Source organism: Rhinoderma darwinii, chromosome 8, assembly GCF_050947455.1.
Source record: "Rhinoderma darwinii isolate aRhiDar2 chromosome 8, aRhiDar2.hap1, whole genome shotgun sequence".
Classification (NCBI taxonomy): domain Eukaryota; kingdom Metazoa; phylum Chordata; class Amphibia; order Anura; family Rhinodermatidae; genus Rhinoderma; species Rhinoderma darwinii.
The window spans coordinates 16,249,127-16,265,228 of NC_134694.1; the positions used below are offsets into that span (position 1 = coordinate 16,249,127).

General features: G+C 43.4%; 1 protein-coding gene across 10 annotated transcripts in view; it reads right to left on the reverse strand.

Moving 5' to 3' along the window:
* Positions 1-4,716: 4,716 nt before the first annotated feature.
* IQSEC2 (IQ motif and Sec7 domain ArfGEF 2) overlaps positions 4,717-16,102 on the reverse strand; it is a 216,165-nt gene continuing 204,779 nt past the window's right edge. For 9 of the 10 annotated variants that reach the window (XM_075835305.1, XM_075835304.1, XM_075835306.1 and 6 more), the window contains 9 exons: positions 15,745-15,867; positions 15,485-15,651; positions 13,035-13,174; positions 12,807-12,932; positions 12,620-12,719; positions 9,911-10,072; positions 9,622-9,795; positions 7,402-7,451; positions 4,717-7,184 (listed from right to left, as the gene is read on the reverse strand). In XM_075835305.1, coding sequence (XP_075691420.1) covers positions 6,258-7,184; positions 7,402-7,451; positions 9,622-9,795; positions 9,911-10,072; positions 12,620-12,719; positions 12,807-12,932; positions 13,035-13,174; positions 15,485-15,651; positions 15,745-15,867 — 1,969 coding nt within the window. In that variant the 3' untranslated portion in view covers positions 4,717-6,257. The remainder of the gene's footprint in view (positions 7,185-7,401; positions 7,452-9,621; positions 9,796-9,910; positions 10,073-12,619; positions 12,720-12,806; positions 12,933-13,034; positions 13,175-15,484; positions 15,652-15,744; positions 15,868-16,102) is intronic. The other variant, XM_075835309.1, reaches the window with a different exon arrangement.

The following is a 16,102-nucleotide window of genomic DNA, read 5'->3' on the forward strand; positions in this document are numbered from 1 at the left end:
TGAGGTTACTTTACCAGTGACCATGCTGCAATTTTTGGAACTGCTCCCTCTAGTGACCAGCACATGGAAATGTTATAAATTAGAATCTAATTTATAATATTTCCTGACTTGTGAAAAAATTTAAAAAATTAAAACAATGTGTAATCATTCAAATACTAATTGTTTAACTGAAAAAAAATAAAAAATTCTAGCGACACATTCCCTTTAAAGAAGTTGTCTAAAAAGCCAATTTTCATATTCCTTGGTAGGGAATTTAGCGTTAAAGCGACACTCCAGTCCAGTCCAGTCAGAACAATATTTTGAATATTATGGTGTATATGGAGTAATAATATCTGGTGCCCTCCAGTTGTGCCCCTCTGCTGTGGATCCACCGGTTTAGGAACCCCTCTGTGATGTGCCAAAATGGCTGCAGCGCTTCTTAGACTACGATTCTGAGACACTCCCACTGATCTCGGATTGGCCAGGGCTGCACACATGAGCAGTTATGTCCAATCTGTGAACAGAGAGTGTGTCTTATACTCAGTCAGAGAAGCACTGTGGCTATTTTAAAGACAACAGAGGGGACACTAAAACGGAGGATTGTGGAGCAACTGGAGGGCACCAGGTAATATTACTCCATATACCCCATCACATTTATAATTTTGTCCTGATACCGGATGGTCGCTTTTATAGAGGGTAGACCCCTATTTAGGACCCTTATCTACCAGCTTGAGCAGAGAACAATTACAAAGAGCATCTCTCTCTCTGGAGGACTCGGTACATCCATGCATTACACAGACAGCTCATTGATTTAAAGGAAACCGGTGTAATGCTTCCTTCCTCCTGCAGTGGCGCTGCAGGGAAATTAAACACTTGTCACTGATTTTTCCCACGGACAACCGCGCATCACTAGGGAACCCAGCAGTTCGATACGATCAGCTTATCATAGGGAAACCCTTCTAACAAAAACTGATTGCCCAAAATGGACAACACCTTTAACCATTACATCTATGGTCTGCTTTAGCAAAGGAGGTAGGAAGGAGCTGGCCACCCTCCTTTCCTCAAAGTAAAATCTTCTGAGGAAACTGTTCAGAGCCAAAATGGATTTCCATATATTGAATAAACTTGTTGCAATGTTTTTTTCATTTAAGGTGGTACTATTATTTCATGGTATATCCCCTTTAAATGGTTTTGCATTGGATATCATTAGGTAACTCAGATTATAGGACATAATTTACAATTTTGTAATTCAGGGAAATGCCCTTATTTTCCTCTCTCTGTCCCCTTACAATGTGCAGGGGATTCTCCGTTTAATATCCACTGCTTATAAGTATTTGTTACAGACTAAAGGTGCCCATACACAAGATGAAAGTCGGCGGAACCTGACAACTTCAGCGGAAGTGGATAACCATCTAATTTGTATGGTGGTGTCTTGACTCTCCCCCGACGGCAGATGTCAGGGGGGAAAGAAGGATCAGGCATGTCAGACTTCAACATGCCCGATCCTTTGTAGATAAGCCGCCACCAAAAGGTGTCTCTCAGCGGTTTATACCCCTCTCCCCATTGAGTACACATGTACGCTCAACCAAGCTGAGTGTGCATGTGAGGGGGGGGGGGGGTGTCGGTAGGAATAGCTGTCGGCTAATCAAGTATTCAGCCAATAGCTATCTAAGGTGAATGGCCCTTACATGTAAATTCATAAAGGAGCCACACAGTCACAGTACATTGACATTCCCTAAAAACGAAATACTCTGGGGAAAAACGGACAACGACAACGCCGTCATCTCATTTAAAGTGCATTCACTAGGTTACAGAAATGTTACTATATCTGCTACTCAACATGGCTTCTCAATGGAATATGTTTAATGCAGAGGTTAAAAACATAGAATTTGTCCTTTCAAAATAAAAAATCTATATAAAAAATAAATAAAAAAATAGCATTTTGTAACATTTTCAAACAGGTCGGCAAATGTTATATGTCATTTGCTCCAATCACGTTTAAGAATATTTCAGCTTCAGCTTCTTGACACTGAGATGCGCAGAAGATTAGGGAAATGAGGTGGACTCAACAGGCGGAGGACTGGGGACAAATATCAGCAGATTCTGGCACTAAGAGTAGAGCCAGGAATTCAATTATTTCTAAAGGGCTATGAACTCATACTATACCTCCAATTTTATACACCGGCTGCCCACATTCGGGCACATTTATCAATAGTGTTGTAGGAGTGACACATTGTAGTGAATTTATGAGTAGGCAGAAATCATGCACATGGCATTGAAAATTTGTGCAGCAAGGCACGCTTTTATGCCTTGCTTTGTCATTGCAAACTACTTATGGCACAAGTGGTTAATAAATTTGACACATTTTTTGGTGCATATTACACCACTTTTGATAAATGTGCCCGAATGTGCCTGTCAGCCCTCTGAAGAATCAGATCCATAAAAGTATATTTCTTATACATGGAGCAGGGGTAAAGCAAGAAACAACAAGATATTGCCGCTGACAGAATTGGACACAGATAACCCCATCCGATCTCCAAAGCACGAGACCGAGAAAATACTGGGGTAAGGTGGAGGTAGCAGTGTCTTTTTAAAGATGGCGTTGTTATATATTTAAACATATGTAACTGAAGTGCCATCCTCCTAGACCTCCAGATCTGTAGTTTCATATTCATTGTAGGAAGAAGCAGGAGCAGAAATCTGGTACATTTGCCCCTCTATAAGAACTGAAAATGTTACAAAAGGCTAAGGTTGTGTTCACATCAGCGTCGGGCTTCTGTTCATGGGTTCCGTTCGACCTTTCCGTTGGAGGACCCTATGAATGGAAAGCTAAACCGAAACCATAGCTTCCGTTTGCATTACCAAATGGAAGCCATTGTTTCCAAGAAAAAAGCTGAAACCTTACGAAACGGAAAGAAATGGAAAACAACTGCAACGCAAGCATTACCATTGAAATCAACGATAATGCAAACGGAAGCTATGGTTTCCCTTGGCTTTCCTTTCATAGTTTCCTCCGACGGAAAGGTTGAATGGAAGTCCAACGCTGATGTGAACAGGCCCCTAATTGTACGACAGAAATCAATATTTTGTCGTACATATTAAGACATGGTATGGTAAGATTAGTGATGTCGCTATTAGGGCCTGTTCACATCTGCATTGGAGGCGCTATCGTTTTTGGTAAATAGATGATAACCCTGAAGGAACACATTAAAGCCAATGGATTCCGTCGGGCACCGGTTGTCTCCGTTGTTCAACTATTCTCTTGTTCTGCTTCTTTGACGGAGCAGGACGACAGAACGACCAGACGCAGATGTGAACAGGCCCTTACTCTATCATCTGAGGCTGGCACTAAAATGTTGGCCTACTTGCCAAGAGGGCAAACTTATATTCATGACTGATACATAATTATTATTTGATATGTCCAGAAGTCATTGATTAAAGGAGTTACCCAGAACATTATCAATAAAATTGATTGACGGGGGGAGCAGGATGTGATCTATCTATCTACATACAGCTCGGTGTGGGCATTCTCCATCCATGAACACTATGAAGGAAATTATGAACACTACTACAAGGGAAAAGTGGAGCAGTTGCCCATGGCAACCAATCAAGATTCTGGATTCATTCTTCAAAGGGACTATGAAAAATGAAAGCTCAAATCGGATTGGTTGCTATGGGAAACTGCTGGACTTTTCCCTTGCACTAGTTTTGATCAATCTTCCGGTCGTTCTATAACATTACACAGCTACATCTGTAGTTGTGGCCCCCTGATCTGCTCGCAGGGGCCAAAGTGCTCTCTTTAACCACCTTTTCTGATAATGTCCTGGATAGCCCCTCTAAATTGCTGTATTTGATCTAGTCTCCTATATTTTGCTGCCTAAAACGGCTGCCTTAAATCATCTTACTGTAGGTGTACCCTAAGGAAAAAGATTATGTGCATTTACATTCTTAATTTAAAAAAAAATAATAACCTGGCAGAATAAACATGACGAGATTTCCACTAAAAAACTTATTTAGTACAAGGTGCAGGTTGTTGCATTGATTTAGGCTAAGAGACATTGTGATCCCTTTTAGAGGTCTAGTATGAGTCGGTGATCCCGTACAGAGGATCTCCTGGTCACGATTACTTATATCTGCAGGAATATATTTCGCATTCCTTTTTTTAAAGTCTCAGTGCAAAGCTATACATGCCACGCATATAGACCAGCAATGAAGAATGCATTCTTGATAACTATACCCTGCTTATTTTATAATGAATGGAAGATTTCAAGATTACCCTTCATATACCCACAGTGGAAGCAGAAGTGTCAACACAATGTCACTGGGTAACTGACAAGATGAATAATGACTCTGTTAAAGGGGCTCTTCAGCTTTTTACATATGATATCAATTAGAATATATAAATTTATTTAAAACGAGCACGTAGCATTCTCGTAATGTACGATGGACTCTGGTGGCCATGGCTACTTGGAAAGAGAGGTCTGTATACATCCATCATGCCAATGGTTAAAGGTTAGTCTCAGTTTACGAGTGTAGCCACATCTACCGCCGGAAGTTTATAAGAAACGCTGAAAAACGCACCCGCGAGATTAGGTGGCCCAGTTGCCTAGGCAACCGTACAACACTGGAAGCTCTCCTGCATGGACCGCCCACTCTCAAATCTGCGTCTCCTGCCCGCATTGCAGGAAAGACTCCTACCGACGTACGGTTGTCTAGGCAATTAGACCACCTGCTCTTCCGGCTGCGTCTTCCACCGGAACTTTAAACTTCTGGCAGGAGACTCGGCCACGCTCGTAGCTAGAACTACCTTTATTAAGTTATCTTGACATGCTAAAAATATACAGCTGACCCATTGTATAAAATAAAAAGTTCTGCCACTTTCTAACATGCTTTGTTTTTCAATTTCTCACCTTTTTTTAAGATCTCTGCTTGCTGGCAGTGAATATAATCATTCTCGTGTATATATATTGAGAGAATGAAAACCTATTCTGACACAGGTTTTTATGCTGCATGATTCCAGAGGAGAAATCTTGTCAGCTACAGAGAGAATGCAAAATATGAACATGCCATGCACTCATTTTAGGTAATTTTACACCCCTTTAACGGATAAAATTCCACGTCCACCGTGTATAAGTGATGGGTTCTCTTAAAGTGAAGCTGGTTTACCTGTCTGCTGCTGGGATAACGTGATCCAGTGCGTCCACTTTTCTGTATCTGCACTTTATGACATCTTCTATTCACGCTCAAACATCTTCCTGACGTATAAGATCTGAGAAATGTTGCAACTGAAGCAGACATTCTACCTCGTACAAAGGATTTTACACTATATATATTTATATATATTAATATAGACATCTTTATCTCTATACATAGAACTCTGTATATAGTTTTGTTAAGAAAGCAGTAACTGCTCAAGATTGTGCAGAAATAAAATGGCACAGAACATGCCTAGAACATTAGTTTTTTTGTTTGTTGTTGTTGCTATTTACACTTTGTTAATGCTGTTTAATGGGGTCCATTCCCTGCATCATTTAGTGGTTTATACCCTGGACTGAGCATATACAGGGAGTGTTTAATAAGGGTCCAATCGGAACCTGAAATACAAGGCCCCCTTTGACACAATGCATGGATGGCACTCGGCTGGGGAAAGAAGGTGGCAAACCTAGTCACAATGACTGGATTGAATGTTCCAGTGCCCATGCTTGCCCATTGTGCAACCTCAGCTGTCCATCGCTCGCTCTCACATTTATAGGCCCTACAGCCCTAGCAGCAGGGTCCACTTGGACCCATTAGTCTCTTTAACTTCCAATACACAAGCACATTCTCACCAGACACAACTTCATCATGGAGGAGCATTAATCTGCTAACCAAATATTAGAACAATCATCCATTCGCTATCAAGACCACACAAATGGCTCTGCATTATTACCTTTCGCTGACTATCATCTGTCCTAACAGGCTCTTTTAGCAGGTGAAGTCTAGAACTTTATAACACCCAAAAAAAAAAAAGAGGACTTCAGAGCAGGGAAGGAAATGCAAGGGTGATGCATATATTAGGACATACATAGTCTCTTCTTCACATATCAGAAACATAGTCCCCAGTGAGTAAATATATCACTGGCCGTGGCACTGCCCTAGTAGGTGCCGAGAAGTGCTGATGGAGCCGGGGTAGAACAGCCAGGAGCCTTTATCCATATCCCCATGTGCATGCTATTTCTTCGCCTCTGGTCCTGCACCTTCGGTACATGAGCCTGCCCTAGAATGTACAGCCAGTGTTTTTACACCACCGTGCTGATTCTGTTAACCGGTTTTTGTTTAGGGTTACCCTGGGATGTATTTGTTCCCATAGGATGGTGGGATGCATGCTGGGGCAGTGGGGATGTTGGAGGTAGAGGGGAGTGTGGTGTGAGGGGAGTGTGAGGTGTATGTGGAGATGGAGGGGGAAGAGGTGGATAGGATGGATGTGGCGGAATGGGTGATATAGGTGAGCAGGGAGACTGGTTGTGCGGCTGATTATATTGGGTCGGAGTATACTGAGACTGCTGGGGGCGTTGTGGCTGCGGAGGCATTTGAGGGTGGTGGGTAAATACAAAGTGCTTAGGTGGTTGCTTCTGCATGGAGTGCTGAGACTGGTGCATGTGCTGAGGATATGTGTGGGTGGTCATGGCATGTTGGGGCCCAGCTCCGTACATGGGTAACGGAGACTGTGGCTGGTTTGAAGCGTGTCGGCCATGTAAGGTGTACTGTGGGTGAGGGGAACTGGGTGTCAATGGAGGCCCGCCAACTGCTGGTCTTTTCTGTTGACCAGGGCGCTGCAATGTAAACTGAGCGGACGATGGCGGCACATGGTAACGATGGGAAGGCGGAGGGGGAGGTTGGTGTGGCTGTTGTGGTGGTGCTGAAGACGGTGGTTGGGAGTGATACGGTGGTGGGGGTTGGGCAAGCACCCCCGGACTGTGGCAGTATTGAGCATGCAGAGCCTGAATTTTTGACGGTCCATCAATTCCTGGAGGTGTGTGAGGGTGTGGCGGCAACGTGACTGGGGGCAGGTTCTGAAAGGGACCCTTCCCTCTCTTGCTTCCAAACAGAGAACCCAGGAAAGAGGAAGAATTGGACACTGGTCTTGGAGCCTTGTACTCCTCAGGAGGAGGTGGCGGTGGAACAGGAAGCCTCTGGTGGGGGCGAGGGCTGCTAATGATAGATCCCTAGGAAGAGAAAAAAAAGACATACGTATGACTACAAAATGTATTAAACCACTTCACCTGCATGCATCCCCTCCCCCACTGACACATAAAAACTACAACATCAAAGGAGGAAAGGACAGGCACTATCCCTTTAATCCCACAACACTGAAACAGCTTGCAGGGGGTTCCATGGATACACACAGTGACATATCACATGCAACTAAATCTCAGGACTTACTTCAATGGTGCTGTCCAGAGATCCCGCGCTGTTACGCCTCCCTCTCTTACCTAAGCATCAAGTTAGTAACAAGCCAGCATTAAGGAGCAGGAGGAAGAAGATAAGTGGGGACATAATGGATAAATGGATGAGAGAAGGAAAGGCCAAAGGAAAGACAAGGGACCAACTGTAGAACACAGAAATACGAGGGCAGAGGCATGCGTGTGGGAGTGAAAAACACAGGTGGAAACAGACAAATGTAGAAAACCATGAGAAACTAGAAAATGCAGAGCATAAAAGGCTATTGTGTGTGCTGCCTGGATACACGACTGCTTTACTTTGAGAGGTTGCAATCTGCTGGGTACTGAGAGTTCCCTCGTCTGCCCACACAACCTGCACCTTCTGTGCCTAGTATAGGATCTGTTATATAATATTCTCTCCACAAGGTGGCAGCAAGTCTCTACTATACATAGAAATGAATGTGCAGTTCACCAGCATTAGGATGGGGACCGAGAGGATTATTTATCACAGTATCAGCACTGTCAACCATGTACAACCTGGACTGCTCTTTCAAGTAAAGATTAATGCTGCAAGAGGTGAAAGAAAAATTTGAGCCTCAATTCTGAGTAGATTGCAAATCTGTTCCATCCCCCAGCCACGAGGATTGGCAGAAAAAATCTATTCACATATGATTTGTTCCTTGGGTCTGTATTGTAATAAGTATTATATCTTCCAGGTTTTCCAGCTTTATGTAAATTATCTAAACTTAATAATTGTATAATAAAACGTTATGCAACTTTCTAATAAACGTTTTTAATTCCTCACCTTTTGCAAGATCTCTGCTTACTGTTTGTGAATATCATCATTATTTTTTATATCCTGAAAACCAGTATAGAAGCCCTTATTCTTCTGACAGCTGAGCATTTGCTCCATTTGTATCTGGCCTAGGCGATCATCTGTGAGTTAAACACTTTGGACTGGAGTGTCGCTTATATATTGCGCTTGTGGAGGATTGCTTGGAGGCTATGACTTGTATGTCATACGTGAGGTCTATTACACCCGATCGGTAAATACAAGTTGCATGTGACTGGTGTATATCACCAAAATAAAAATTTCCAACATGTGAATATACTTTTTCCTCACAATACATAATAGAAGTTGCATACGATATTAAGGAACCATGTAGTCCTAATCTAAATGTATTCTGTATAGGTATGTCTGTACCCATCACTGCTATACATAACCCCTTCTCTAATAACAGCCACTGGTCTGACACTTGGAATGGGGAAGCTCCGGCTAGACATACATTTTCCCTGCAGCGGCCATTCTTACCGAACATACAAACTCCATTAAGCTGTTGTCCCTGCTCAGATTTGAACCCATTATAATATCAGAAGACTGAACCACAATGGTCACTGTTTGATTCAAGTTTCCGCCAGATAATACTCCTCCCCTGGCTCTGTGCCCATTAACTTTGGCAATTCAAGTGGCTGGGGTCTGGCTCATTATACAGTTGGCAGATAGCCTGCTTCACTAACAGATTGGATCAACTCACTGACAGCAAATGGAATAACATCATCTTCGTACATTAATAAGGCAAGTGATCAGCGGAAACGCATATTTCACGTACAATAAGTCTAAGGCTATGTTCACATCTGCGTTCCGGGTTGCGTTGTCCTGCTCAGTCATTGACTTGATTGGGTTCCATCGGGTTTCCGTCATTTTGCTGGACAAAATAGCCCAGAATGCTGCACTGTTTTTTTAGGCAAAAACTATGGAGTCTGTGACAGAGGCCCCTAACTAAGCCTCCGACACAGATGCGTACATGGCCTAATATAATTCGAGGAACCCTAACAACCCGATGGGGGCTGTCCATGGTGTCCTGGTGGTCTGTAAAGAGAAGTACCCCAACAGCTAGGACTTGAGATTTCCTCTACAAACAGTACCAACTATTTGTAATGTTCCTTCAAATTTCCAATAAGAGCCAAAGGGGTCTTGACTTGGACCTCCAGCAGTGTAATCTTCAGAAATTGGTAGACCATCTATAGTAAATGACTAGTCAGGGTCAAACACTAGTATTGGTCAATAAATCCTTTATTTTAATGATGTATATATAAAATTAAAGCACTAGCTTTGTCCCCATTTGCTTCCTCTTACAACTATAATGTGTCCACACATAGGATGGGCAGGTTTATGAAAAATGGCGTGGAGGTTGATGGCTGGACAGAGAACAATACTCACCAACATCAGAGAGATCTCTAAGGGAGCTGCTAAGAGCACTTCTCTTCAGCCCGTCACCTAGTGCATATGTGTCATCCAGACTCGGCCGGCCCAAAGTTCCATTGACTGCTTCCTTCATCCCAGGCCCGGGGGAGGTGTTGGGACGCATCACACCTTTCTGCTTCTCTAGCTCAGCTGATGGAAAGAAGATGGAAAAAATAAGCCTAAAAAGGTAGTAGTAATGAAAAATGATTAGAGCTAGTATAATATAACAGTCGAGTAATAGAGAGAAACCAGTTAATACACTTACATTCCACTCTATATTTCTCCATCTCCTGGACCTCTGCAATAGACTCTCGTAGGTCGCTGGTAAACCTCAATCGGTCCTGAAGACTTGGCGCATTGAAGATGATCAGTACTTTCCTCTCACCACCAGGAACAGCAGAGAGCAATTTGATGCCATTCTGGTAATCTGTTTAACAGGATTATATGGGAGGTTACTATAGCAGGCATGGCCATACACACAGCTGGACTAGTAAATAACCTATTGATCGGAGCCAGTTATGGACACATACTGCTTCACACCTTTTCCTACGTAGTACAAGCATAATATTGATAGTAGGTCTGTCACTAGATGGTAATCTCTAGACTGGGTGCATCTTTTATATGCCCTTAATATATCGCCGTTCAAAGCACCCACTTTGCCTGAAAAGTATTTACAAGCCTGTCTTGTGGGTGAAAAGGCAGAGTTGTGTAAAGTCTTGAGTAATCTGCATTGTTCCTTGCTCCAGTTGGCGATGCTGATTTGCAAATACCTGGCCATGCGCCATTTATTTATTTATCCCCCCCCCCCCCCTTTGATATAGTGTAGACAGACAGCAGCGCAGTACCACGGGAGTCCCTCTCTAGTCCTGCATAGTATCCCTCCCCAAGTTGCACACAAAGTAGTCTTTATGATCCCCTTGTAACTTATCGTGACTTCCATTCCGCTGAACCTATATGCAGTATTTTCTCTGCCTGTCAGAGGAGGAGAATGTCATTGTGATTGCTCAGCACCTCCTCTGACAAGTAGAGAATTCACTGCAGACTCAGACAGCCGGAGGGTAAAAAAAAAAACTTCCCAGTGTGCAGCCGATATTTGTATGCCCCCTTTATGTGTCCTTTCCTTGTAAATAAATGGCCTGTTTGGTCTCCCTGCTTTCTCCAGTTTGCCTCTACATAATTGTTTTACCTTCACATGGTCAGCGGGAGTGGAGAAGCAGGGCCCTCAGTGCTGCCAGGAGCCGTCCTGGCTTTGAGTGCAGTGGTGGGACCAGCTCCTGGCAGCGGTTTACTTGGAATTCAGACAATGAGCAGGTCTGCCGCAGGTGCTGCTATTACAGGTGCCGCTGTTACAGGTGCTGAGCAGGTCTGCCCCGGCAAGACGACCTGTTCAGCTTCCAGGTTTTAAGGAATCCAATTGCTGAACAGGAGCTTGTCCCGCTAATGCGCTCAGAGCCAGGATGGTTTCCAACAGCACAGAACCCTGACAGCATGGGATTTATTTTTCAAGGACAAGACACATAAAAGGGGCATAGAAATATCAGCTGCACGCTGGAGGGCGTTTTTTGACCCTCCTACATGGTCACACGAGCAGAGATCACTCCGCTTTGCCGGGGATGAACAGAGAGCAGAGAAACGGCGCATGCGTGTCCATCTTAGAACATTTCGGGAGGTGGACACAGTATAGGGACAGCGCAGAAACAGTAGATGGCGCTCTAATCGATTTAGAAGTTGTATTTCTAGAAATATATTTTTTTTTTGTAATGGGTTTAAATACAATATGCTTGAAATGTCACCTTTATTTAAGTAAACACAATATTCTTCGTGGGATAATCCCTTTACTGTAAGCACATACCACCTTTTGCAGTTTAGGCCCCACATGTGAACGGAGCAGCCATTGAGTACACATGAAACATCTTTCACAGTTCACTTTTGCTTGGGTGAATGTGACCTGATTTTTTTATATTTTAAACTGTAAACAGCGATTCATCATTATAGCATCGGGGGATTTATGTTTGCAGATTAGAGGATTGAATCTACAGCAATTGTCTGATATATGTTTTCAGAATCCCCCTTTGTGAGTAGAAGTGATTCTGACAAGCAGACGGATGGTCACTGCTCCTATGCCAACAAAGGTGATCGGAAAAAAAGGCTTCAATTTGCACAGCAGTTTCAGAATTGGACCACCGATGATGGGAAAGGGTTGCCTTCTCCAAGGAGTCATGTTTTCTGCTTCATCGAAAGGATGGATTTTGGAGTGTCAGGTGAGAAACATTAGAAAACAAACACCCTGCAACCATCGCTGGAAGAACACAAACTGGTGGCGGCAGCGTTATGGTCTGGGGAAATTTTTCATGGCTTTCTCTTTGCCTGTCATCCATGTGGAAGGCACTCAACTGATTTGAGTATGAATCCATCGTTGCAGATCACGTCCCCCCATACCTGCTGTTCGTCTTCCCTGGGGCAGATGGAATCTTCCAGCAAGACAATGCGACACGTCACATGGCTAGAAATCTCCGACACTGGTTGGAAGAGCACGACCAAGACTTCCAAGTACTTCCCTGGCTCCCTAATTCACCAGACTTAAACTCCAGCAAATGTGTGATGTACTGCAGTCAGCAGCATGGCTCCAGATACCTGAGACAACCGACCAGCACCTTATTGAGTCACCCCCAGCCCGTCTAGCTGCTCTCCGTGCTGCACACAGAGGTTATTCTGGATATTAGCTGGTGGTCATAAGACTAACTCGACTGTGTGTGTGTGTATACATACACACACATATATACACATATATATATATATATTACACATACATACATATATGCTCAAGAAAGATCCCAATGTGGGATTGAAACATTGCACCTTTTGATGTTGCCTGAATAAATCAGTTTTATACCCTAAAATTCAGAGTGCAGCAATTGCTGGGCACCCAGACCTCATGTACCTTTTGTGCTGCTACACAGCGTTAATTACTCACAGGAATTCTGGAAGAGCTGCATGTGCATGTCCACCAGTGGAAAGGACTGCCGGAAGCTGTAGGTCACTAAAATTTTCTTCTTCTGGAAGATCTTTGTTACCTTCAGAATAAGAGAAGAAAGAGTCATTGGACACTGTTGCCATTACATGTCCTCGCCGTCAGCTGACCAGACAAGGTTGTAACGTACCACCAGAAGATCATTGAAGAGGAAGACCTCCCTCTGGTGCAGACCCATCCTTTGTGGACGATTTGGATCTGGGACCTCGTAGAGTTGACAGCAGCAAACAAGACGCCGATGTGGAAGAGAAAGTACCTGGGGGGTGAGAATAGCAAAAGCTATAAAATGTAGATCAACCATAGAGTAACACTTCTACATAAATAGACTAATGGGTGTTGAGGACACCATGTTTCTTACCGGCTTCTTTCCAACAATCATCCTTTCCACGGCTTGCACCTGAGATACATGATCATCGTTTGTTCTCAGCTCTCGACCTTGGATTCTCTGATATATTCCCACTAGCAAGTCCCTGGGAATGTCCTCTCCATTATCCACTCCTAGGACAAAGAACGGAGAAAATCTGAACAGAATATATGGCTACAATAAAATATAGAATAGAATAAGAGACAAGTCGCTACTGTTTACTCAGTATTTACAAGTAGTAAATACTTGTATTCCCAATAATATAACTATACTGGAACACTGTTCCGTACCTCTGTTATTCCTCCTGGAAATGAATGAATAAATTGACAGCTGGGTGTTACTAAGTCCTTTGTCAATGAAGGAGCGGTCACTTACAGAGATATAATGTAATGTTTCTCAAAGCAACTAAAATCAATCACAGGTAAAATTGGAGCAAAAGGACTCTCTAAACTATGAACCCATTCGAGGAGAATTAATTCTGGTCTAATCCTTTCTACATATAATGCATGATTACATAGAAGTTTTCAGGTAAGAGATACAGGAATGGAATCCATGTTGATACAGTGCCAAGAGGAGTAACTCGAAGCTCATGGGCCCCAATGGAAAAAAAATTGTGACAGTGCCCCCATCATATACCAAATGCTATTTATAATACTGGTGTCTTTATGACACAAAGGGGCCAATGGGGCCTCCTCATGTACCAGGGCCTGGGTGTGACTGCTACCTCTGTATCCTCTATAGCTAAGGATATATTCACATCTGCGTCAGGGCTCCATTCCGACTGTGCTTTCCGTCAGAATGGAGCTCTGACTGACACAAACGGAAACCAAAGCATAGGTTTCCGTTTCCATCATCATTGATTTCAATAGTGACGGATCCGGTGCCAATGGTTTCCGTTTGTTGTGCAAGGGTTCAGTCGTTTTCACGGAATCAATACCATAGTCGACCACGGTATTGATTCCGTCAAAACGACGGAATCCTTGCACAACGGAGACAAACGGAAACCATTGGCACCGGATCCATCACGATTGAAATCAATGATGATGGAAACGGAAACCTATGGTTTGGTTTCCGTTTGTGTCAGTCAGGGCTCCATTCTGACGGAAAGCACAGTCGGAATGGAGCCCTGACGCAGATGTGAATGAAGTCTAAGCCCGTGACAGAGCCCTCTATATAAGATGTAAATGATAAATAAATTAGGAGCGTGTTGTGTAGCCACATGTACCTGGGAATCTACTTAAAGGGTTTATCCAAAAAACACATCCACAGGATAGGTGATAAATGTATAATCTTTGGGGGCCCCACTGATAATAAGAATGGAGGTCCCGATCCCGTTCCTCCTCACTGCACGATTGCAGTCAGGAGGCTTAAATGCAGCGGTGGACACGCCTGCACCCCCATTCAATGTCTATGGGTCCGACAGAGATCGCCGAGTACAGCACTTGGCTGTTTCCGTCCGAACCATAGCCACTGAATAGACCGGCAGGTTGCATGCGTCAAGATTCTGCCATTGTGCAATGAGAAAAAACAGGAAGTTTGGGACCCCTGTACTAGTGATCTGTGGGGGTCCCAAAGGTGGGGCCCCCAGTGAACATACATTTAGCATAAGGTGATAATAGATTGGTGATAAATATTTTTAGTTCGCTAACCCCTTTAAAGTGGTATTACAGTCTTAGACCCTGTTCAATTTGTTTGTGATGTACGTTTAGCGTGTATGTCGAGCAAGCTCCTGGTGTACACGCTAAATGTGTCCATAGGGCGTACGCGTCATGCGCTTTTCAATAGCTTTTCATCACAGATCTGTTTAACGATACCATAATAGTCTATGAGTGACGGATGTCTATGGGTGACGGATGCCTATGGGTGACGGATGCCTATGGGTGACGGATGTCTAACAGTGGCATCCGTCACCAATAGGCTACAATGGCATCTGTTTAACGTATACGTCACAAATAGGGTCATGAGACTTTATGATGTATACATTTAACATTTCCCTTAATAGTCTGCGAGTGACGTATTCCACGGTTAGGGGTCTGTCACAGCCTACGTTTAACGTATACATCGGGAGCTTTTCACACTGTAAACGTCAAACGTAGGCCAAAAAAATGTATGTGAATGGAGCTTAGATATCCCATCACTTTGATTGCTGGAGGTCTGACCAAAGGGACTTTAACCAATCACAATGTTTGCAAATCGATACTCCCGTTCCAGGCACTATGAGTTGCACTGTTCAAGAAAAAGTTTAAAAGCAGCCTCAGCCCCTTCATTCTGCAGTCGGACTCCTACCTATCAGCAAATAACATTATAGCAATAGATAAACCCATAGAGATGAACCCAATAAACCAGTAGTAGGGTTTAGAATACAAAGGCAATCATGTAAATGGTTGTTACGATCTTAATACTTATTCTTCACGCTGTGAAACACCTAGGAGTTTATCTCTTACCACGTAGATTCTTGATGAAGTCATCCAATTTCATTTTGCGCTCAGCCTTGACGCTCGGACTGTACATGTCTGTGTTGAGAAGAATGATCGCAAACGCCAGTATAAATATGGTGTCCGGGTTCCGAAATTGGCGAACCAGCGCAGGATTGCACACACAGTAACGTTGGCTAGGAACCATTGAGAGAGACAGAAGTGTAAATGCGGAGGTCGTTTTACAGATACAATAAACAAAGATGATAAAAATGTGATAAAGGAGTCACCTGAACGCTTCAATGAGCCTTTCCACCTTCTGAGCCTCCCCTTGAACACGTATGTGGGCCTGGAACTTCCTCAGAGCGTCATCCAGATCCATGTTGGAGAAATCCATTTCATCCACCACACAGCTAGAAATACATTAGATCCACTAGTAACTGCTGATATATTGCTTACATTTGACATTGGTTCTATTATCAAAAACGGGGAAGATTTACCAATGTCCCAAAGCGGAGTTTGTAATTTCAAGCAACTCATGGTGGTTGTACAAGCAGATGTAGCAGAGATGAGTTAGTTATTTAACAGTTTTATTTGTGCATCTTGATAACTCATTGCATTTAGATAATGTAGTAGAGATCCTATGCA